This window comes from Procambarus clarkii, chromosome 57, assembly GCF_040958095.1.
Source record: "Procambarus clarkii isolate CNS0578487 chromosome 57, FALCON_Pclarkii_2.0, whole genome shotgun sequence".
Taxonomy (NCBI): domain Eukaryota; kingdom Metazoa; phylum Arthropoda; class Malacostraca; order Decapoda; family Cambaridae; genus Procambarus; species Procambarus clarkii.
The window spans coordinates 11905143-11913684 of NC_091206.1; the positions used below are offsets into that span (position 1 = coordinate 11905143).

At 39.4% G+C, this 8542-nt stretch overlaps 1 protein-coding gene across 5 annotated transcripts in view; it reads right to left on the reverse strand.

Moving 5' to 3' along the window:
• The window catches only part of LOC138353347 (low-density lipoprotein receptor-like), a 35905-nt gene extending 27865 nt beyond the window's left edge, over positions 1 to 8040 (reverse strand). For all 5 annotated transcript variants that reach the window (XR_011223122.1, XR_011223120.1, XM_069306267.1 and 2 more), the window contains exon 1: positions 7923 to 8040. Coding sequence is in view for 3 of the 5 variants with exons in the window: in XM_069306267.1 (XP_069162368.1) it covers positions 7923 to 7995 (73 nt within the window). In the remaining 2 variants the exon portion in view is untranslated. The remainder of the gene's footprint in view (positions 1 to 7922) is intronic.
• Positions 8041 to 8542: the final 502 nt, after the last annotated feature.

Genomic DNA, 8542 nt, shown 5'->3' on the forward strand with positions numbered 1-8542 from the left:
GTATAAATACACTATGGCTGCCTGTCCCCCGACATAATGAATTATTATATACGATGATAATGCAGATTGAGTGGGATTTTTAGTGGCGTCTCCTCTTTGGATTTGTGTTACCGTTGTGCAAGTATTGTGTGGGGTTAATTAGTACATCAGCATGGCTGACTGACGAATGCCGTCAGTGTTGGGCTGCTGCTGTTTCTTTGTGGGTTTTCCTTAGGTGTCCAACCACTTGGGCTGGACGGCTTTGCTTCATGCAGGTCGGTGTTCAATCCCCGACCGTCCAACAGGACCATTACTTTTCCCCGTCCCATCCCAAATCCGAAAGTCGTAATAGCTTGGCGCGTTTTCCCTGATAATTCCCTTCCCTTAGTATATTCAGATATAGGTGATAGACACGTTTGTCACCATTGTCATCTTTCCTACTACGAGAATGCTTACTTCTACGGACTATGTCGTTACATTAAGTTCTGCAAGATTCTTATTGCTTACGATTTAATCTGCGGTGATATATTACCATAAATCCTTTCTAAGTACAGTATATTAGCAGTTCCCGTGACGCAGTGGTAAGACCCGTGCTTCGCGAGCGATTTGGCCTGGGTTCGTAGCCTGGCCAGGGAGGATTGACTAGGCGCCAATCCTTAACTGATTAATTAACTAATTAATTGATTAAGTTAATCCTTAACGCCTCTGTTCACTCAGCAGTGAATGGGTAGCTGGTTGTTAAACGATTTGGCGGGTATAGTATTCCAGGGAAAATTAAGATTAAGTACCTGCCCGAAACGTTGTGCGTGCTTGTGGCTTTACAAGGATGTAAGAAATCTTGTATTCATAAATAAAATAAAATAAAAACATGTTTATAAACTAATCCTAGCCTTAGTATCTCAAATTTCCTATGATAACTCATACTATCTTGTAGGTTTGCACTGACCACAAGTTACTTATTTGCTTATCTCATGACCATGCATATTAACTGCGATACCGTAATAAGACTATTGTCTTTGTAATTTTATCACAACCTGTATACAAATTATAACTTATTAGTTCAACATGAAAAATTGCTTACCAGTAGTTAACAAAAAATATTTCGGTTCAGCTCAAGAATCTAGCTTATGCTGTAACCTTTCTGCCATCGCAAACTGGATGAATATGGGGTTCATATAAACTAAATTAAGCTCAACTAGGTCACAAAATGGGTAGGAAGCGCATAATAAACTAATTACGCCAATAACATAACGCACAATTATCACTGCACGGAAAGCCACTACTGTTCCTCGCACTTACCAGTGCTGTCTCCCACACTGCTGCCACCAAGTATCAAGTTTTTATTATTATTATTATTAACAAGCTTAAGTATACACAGCAATGTGCTGCTACCTTATTCTATATGAAAGATTACATTGTAGATAAAAAACTAGCTATAAGTTACCAGTATTATTCCCATCTCACACGATGGTTAGTCATACATGGAATCAGGGGAGAAAATACCAGCCTCAATACAAAAACAAATCAATTCTGACTAAAAATCAGGTGAGAGCATAAAATGTAAGGCTGATGTATTAGCCCCCACTAGCAAAATCTGGGTAAAGCATAAGAATATCTTCTAATGTTCCTGAGTGTATATACGAAGTAATTGCAGAGCTCAAAGTTCAACATGAAAAACACAAAAATACACAACAAAAAAGTACCTCATATTGAAATTGAAATTGAAATAAGTTTATTGAAGTAAAATACACACAAAGGGATGAGGTAGCTCAAGCTATTCTCACCCAGTTCAGTACAACGTGTTAATACATACATAGACACACATCACAAGCAATAAACGTTTTACCGAACATTCTGAGATAAAGATATACATTTCCTCCTTTACACAAGTAACCTCATACCATTTGATCCGAAGTACTTCTAACAGGGTAATAATCACAGATAGTGTTGGAGAGTATGTCCCAGCTCTTGTTCACATAGTTTACAATTGGAATGCTCACCATCGGGAGATCCGTTACCTGCCGCCACCCGACATAGATATCGATATCCCAGCCTATTCTGACAGTTACAATTCACACTGTCTAGGATGTTTTATGCTGCCCGTACATATAGTTCTCGGTGCTAAACATGCCATAGCTCTTTATACTCGTGCTTATTGGCCTTTGTGTGTCAGTAAGACGGAAGTATCAAGCTAGTCGTGTTTAAGCTCTGGCACTTATGTTTTTTATTTATTTTATGTCATATATATATATATATATATATATATATATATATATATATATATATATATATATATATATATATATATATATATATATATAATTTGCTTTCGTCCCCGACTTAACCCCCCCCCCCTCACCAACGTATGTACCTTCCAATTATGTAGATGGCTATTCACCCCAGAAGTGCGAGATATTTGTATAAGTTTACCCTGAGACACTCTGTGTGGCGTTCCCGTGTCCCATGTGACTAGTTCTTGCGCAAAGTGAGTATGGCTTTCTTACTCAATTGAGTGTTGCCACCAGCAGGGGGATAGTTTATCGTGCACCCCAGTACACCTCTTGTTAGCAGTAACTCAAGATTACATGGTCTTAATCACACCTTTAGTTTACTTAGACCCCATGAAGTGGGTGTTTGATATTAAATTTGATGTTTCAGTTTCTATGCACACGAGATATAAAATTTTAATGGCATTGTTAGTAATAAAACCCCCTGTTTGTTTTGTAAATGGCATGTATAATAGTGTAACGTATAGCAAATTTGAGTTGTCATTAAAATAATATTTTACACTTTATTTTAACATTGAAAATTACTTTGAATATTACAGAGTAATATAAGTTGAACCGTTTGCATGTAGAATTCGTGTGACAGAGTGGTCTTTGTATTTACAGTAATTCTTTTCATAGGTTTTCCTTAAACTATTAGAAGCAGAGTACTATACCGGTTCATGGAGGTACTGAGGTCCCGTAAAGCCATCAAAACTGTCGACAGTTCTTTCTTTATTATGCACCTCATACCCATCCCGTGAGCGGTGGTGTAAAGGGTTACAGAGGCACATATTTGGTTCAGGAACTGAACCCTCCTAGTTCATTTAGCTAAGCAAATAACAATCTTTTGACGCTAGTTACACAATTATTAATTAATATATATACTCGTACACATACTCATACATACATACATGTAAATACTGTCGACACAAGCAGAGATTGTTGACGGTGGGTCCCGTGGCGATGTGGCAGACAGTATGACATAATTGTGCGTTATGACTTACTGTCAACTGACAGTAAGACAGACATCTTAATGTGTGTCTAGACGACCACACATTGTCACACAGCACCAACACACAATGGACAGTGCAGGAGCAGCCATAATTGTGTCAAAAGAAGCACCAGCCACAGAAACGGGTTTTAGTGTTTTTTTTCGCAAGTGGCTATAGGAGTAGGTTCCTTCCTGAAAGCAGGGTTTTTTTTGGCCTTTCCTTTCCCACAGTTATTCCTAAGCCTTACCTTGGCAGTTTTCCATGGAACGCGACCCACCAATCGGTTTACAACCCTGTTTTCATTAATGGCTGGGTGAACAGTGAAAAGTTTAGGAATGGTGCCCAGACAACACTCCCTGCCCATGGTTTGGGTCTTTCGATAGTATAATAAGCCCCATATACTTTTCAGAATCCCTTGCTGGAATCTCTGCCTAATAATGCTTGTTTAAGATTTCGATAAAACTACTTCAGTGAGTTAAAAGAAACTACAGCATATTTTCCAGAACTGATTGTGAGGTTGTATTCAGCACTATATTCTTCATACATTTCTATATTTTTTTCCACATCTTTGGTTGGTGTCAATATAGATTATCAGTATATTAGAAAACCGCGATATATGCGACAGTCAGCTCTACTTGCCCTTAACACTTTGAAGAATGGATCAATATAGACAGCAAATAATAAAGTAAAACAGCACCTCGTTTGACCTAATTTTTAGCAAGAAAATTTCCGAAGACAACTCAATTTCACAATACTGTACAGTATAAGAAATTGCATAAGAAATATATAGGTAACTTGCGATTACAAGACATACTTTCCTGCTAAGCAATTCTCTAAACAGTGTGGTGTGTTCAACCTTATCAAATGCTTCGGAAGCATCAAGAAACAGGGAGAGAACAGAGCTTCCCTGTGAGTTGTAGTATTGAACAGTTTCCGCCACCAAGAAACTGCATAGCGTCTTGACCAGACTACACACTAGAAGGTGAAGGGACGACGACGTTTCGGTCCGTCCTGGACCATTCTCAATCGACTTGAGAATGGTCCAGGACGGACCGAAACGTCGTCGTCGTCCCTTCACCTTCTAGTGTGTGGTCTGGTCAACATACTTTAGCCACGTTATTGTGACTCATCGCCTGAAACTGCATAGCGTCGTAGAGTAATCGGCTTAGTATGTAAATTGAAAGTCAGAGGTGTCTAGTTCATCAGACAAAATGTCGATGAGTATATATATTGTTTTTTAAACATCATAAAGCAGTGAATGGCCGCCGGCCTCGGCGTCTGGCTTGAAGGTCTAACTACCCACAAATACATTTAACAACGCAGCCACAGTCATTATCATTAACGGAAGCACTTCTAAAAACGGCTACAATACGAAGCTTTTTTTTTTTTGGTCTATGAACATACAGTATTTTATATTTGAAGCAATTGTAAAGAGATATTCTCCAAGTATCGTTCAGAAATCAAAGACATGGATAAAAAGGAAGCAATAAAAAGAGTCAAAACCTGATGTTATGTCCAACAATATACACATCTAATATATAATAGCTCGCCATGTTACATATTATTCACTAAAAGTCTAGTATAATAAATCAGTTTGAGGGTAAACCAGCTCTCGAAATTTTCACAATTATGAATGCTTCCTGGCCCTGTTGTTTCGTACAAAAAAAAGTAGGTTAAGTTTTGTGATGGCAATAAAAACAAATTTTTATTCCGTCGTCACCTGCCAGTTGAGTTTTCAGCGCACTCTCCAACTTTTTTATAGTGAACCCACTGGGTTTTTCTCCAGACTTGGAACACTCGCCAGCAACCTCACGGCGGGTTTTCCATCTTTTTCATCTTGTTTTTTACCCAGACTCAGCATGGAGTCCTTGGAAGCACTGACTATAAGTGAGCTCCTCGGGCGCTCTTGGACCCACTGTCTTGCTGCGATACTTCAATCATTTGTCAAAGTTTCCTGCATATTACATCACCACGTTTAAGTTCTTGGTAATATGGGAAACCTGTTTGATTATCATAATGGGAAATATAGCATGTAACACACCATATATATTCCTGCAATATTTAGTAAAACTGTAGCGTAATAAAATGTTACAATAGTAGACCTAATATACAATCTCTCCCACCACACCACTACTTCCCCCCCCCCAAAACACACACACACACACACACACACACACACACACACACACACACACACACACACACACACACACACACACATCAACACGCCGCCAGACATCAATATTCCCAGATCCTTAACATGCCGTTTTCCTTCTATGAGGAGATCTGATTGTGCCTTGACCCTTGTATTTAGCTTATCATAATTTTTACAACACAGTACCTACGTATCTGGAATTTATCACTGTTAAACATCATGTTATTTTCTGTTGCCCAATCGAAGACTTTACTGACATCAGCTTGTAGTTTTCCAGTGTATTGTACAGAAGACACAAGGTACCAAAAAGAGATGAAAAACCTCCAAGAATCAGGCCGAAAGAAAAACCTACTGTTCAGGTTAAGTATGTACAGAGTCTATCCCCAGAAGCCCACATCAAACGAATATAATCAGCAGTGTATGCAAGGTTGGCCAACATAGGAACTGCCTTTAAAAATATGCAGTGCAGTGGTCAACACAGTTCATAACCGAAAGATTCAGAGTTCGATTCCCTTGCTGAACGGAAACGTTTGGCCACGTTTTCTTACACCTGTTGAAACAGCAGTAAATAAGCACACTCAAGTCAGTCAACTGTTGTGGGTTGCAATCTTGGCTTAGTGGAACCTCATTAAGACGAACAGGTTTCCTCTCCCTGACAATGGGAAACTGAAACCATAAATCACATGTCAGAGCACTCTTAAAATGGAGAGGGAAATGAGTTACGAAGGAAGATTGTAGGAATTAAAACCTCACGTCACTGGAACATAGAGTTAGGTTAGGGAAAACATGATTACCAAATGAATCATAGAGACATTAGAAAGAACTGCTTCAGTGTCAGAACAGTGAACACAGAAAGTACTAGGCAGTGAAGTGATGGTGGCAGTCTCCATCTAAGCTTTAAATCTAGATAACAAAAAAGAGCTCAATAAGACAGGTGCAACAATGAGCTGAAGCTCAACTTTTGCAAGACCAAACAAATAGTACAACTAGGCGAGGAAAACCACCAATAAGCCAAATAAAGATAACTTTAATTTAACGGCATTCATTATTTCGATATTTTTTCTAATAAATGTACTTGGAACATAAATTTAATGTAATGAAGTTATGTGCTGTCCAAAAGCCTGGTTCTGTAGAGAGTAAGTCATTTAACCTCAAGGACATACCAATTACTGACTCTCCTATCATTGTTTACTTCTCCTCCTCCTCCCTCTCCCTCTCTCTCTCCCTCTCTTTCTCTCCCTCCCTCTCTCTCTCTCCCTCTCCCTCTCTCTCTCTCTCTCTCTCTCTCTCTCTCTCTCTCTCTCTCTCTCTCTCTCTCTCTCTCTCTCTCTCTCTCTCTCTCTCTCTCTCTCTCTCTCGTTCGTATTTATTATCACGATAAACCTCTCTCTTCAGCGTAAGAAAGAATGGTGTTGTTATTATAGATTCAGCTACTGGGAACAAAAAGTTGCAAGTAGCACAGGCTATGGTGAGCCTGTAGTAGACTTACCTGGCACACGAGCGGGGCTGTAACTTGGAGTGAATAATATTGTAGTATCTTAAATATTACCATTTCCTCTTCACTAGAGCATAGTTGATGTAGCTACTGAACACATCCGAGCTCTGATTCAACACCCCCACCAGCAACACCCCACCAACAACATCCCCAAAAACAGCCCCCCCCCCAACAACACCCTCCCAAAACAGCCCCCCGAACAACACCCCCAAAAACAGCCCGCCCCCCCCAACAACACCCCTAAAAACAGCCCCCCCCCCCACCAACAACACGTGTGTAAAGTGCTGTCAATTAGAAATCAATGATACCGTAGGCACCATGCACAGAACTCAGCAGGAGCGATGTTTTCTCGCTAACATATTTTTCATTCCCTTTTGAGCGAGAATTTGTAACAGCCTAAAATAGTGCCTAATTAAGCAGTACATTTTAATTTGGGTAACCTCATTGATGATATTTGTCCGTAAAAGGTTTAACATAGCTCTAACAATCTGCTGAAGGTCTGCTAAATATTTGGCAATGTAAAACCAAAAAATGGAGTATCAAAAACATTTTCTGTATCAATGCGTTTAGTTTATTTATTACACACACGCAATATACTTTTCCTGTGAGTCGGTGGTAGTGGAAATGGACATATTGGGCTCAGGAGCTGAAGCCCAAAATTCGTTTAGCTAAGCAATTTAGTGACCAACTAGTTATACAGTTAAGCAGATACATCAACTGTCTAACCATTTTGTATATAACATCATCTTGACTCCATGAATATGTTACATCAACAGTCTAATGACAGTTAAGGTACACTATAGTGTATATTATTTTTTCTGTGCTTCAACAAATTTTCTGCAGTCGTTTTAAAAAAGTGTATAACGCAAGGTTTCGGACACGGGACATGTGGACGTGCAAGCCCTTAGTCGCAGAATGGCGGTACAGATTTCAAAAAATATATCTTAAATCAAGATTGCAATAACCAACATATTGGGCGCACGACAGATCTGTAGCAGCTTTTTCCGATGTTACTCGCAAACTTATTTTCTTACCTGTAGATAGCACAGGAACCAGTAGAAATAATAACCCAACTAGGAGGCCCTCGGTCCGCCTCATGGTCTTCATCGTGCTGGGTGAACGTCCTCCCTCTCACGCTGCTGAATTACCACTGAGGCTTGGGAGATGCTGGGAGCTGGGGCCAGCCGGCACGCTGATGCCAGTTACTCTAATAAACCGCTAATTACTACAGTCCACTGACACGGGATTAATACTTGTTTCATCTGACATGGACAACACACGCATAAAATAATTGCGTGTAAATTAAGTAATATTAATGACCAATGAGAAATAATCGCGATACTATTCCTCGGAAATTGCTTTACCCGAAACGGTGTGCGGATTAGTGGCTTTAGGCATTGTATGAAATACTGTAGCTCTTTCTAGAAATCCAACATTATGTTTGAAATTTATCTTGTGTGTATGTACTTTCACCTGAATAAACATTTGATCTGATTTGATTTGAAATTATTGCTGAGCGGGCCAAAAATAAAAACGTGGGTGGTTGGCATGTATATGCGTGGTTGGGTGACATAGTTATTCAAGTTCAAGTTCAAGTATGTTTATTGAGACAAGAAAAAAATACATCTCAAAGGGATAGAGTAGCTTAGGCTAT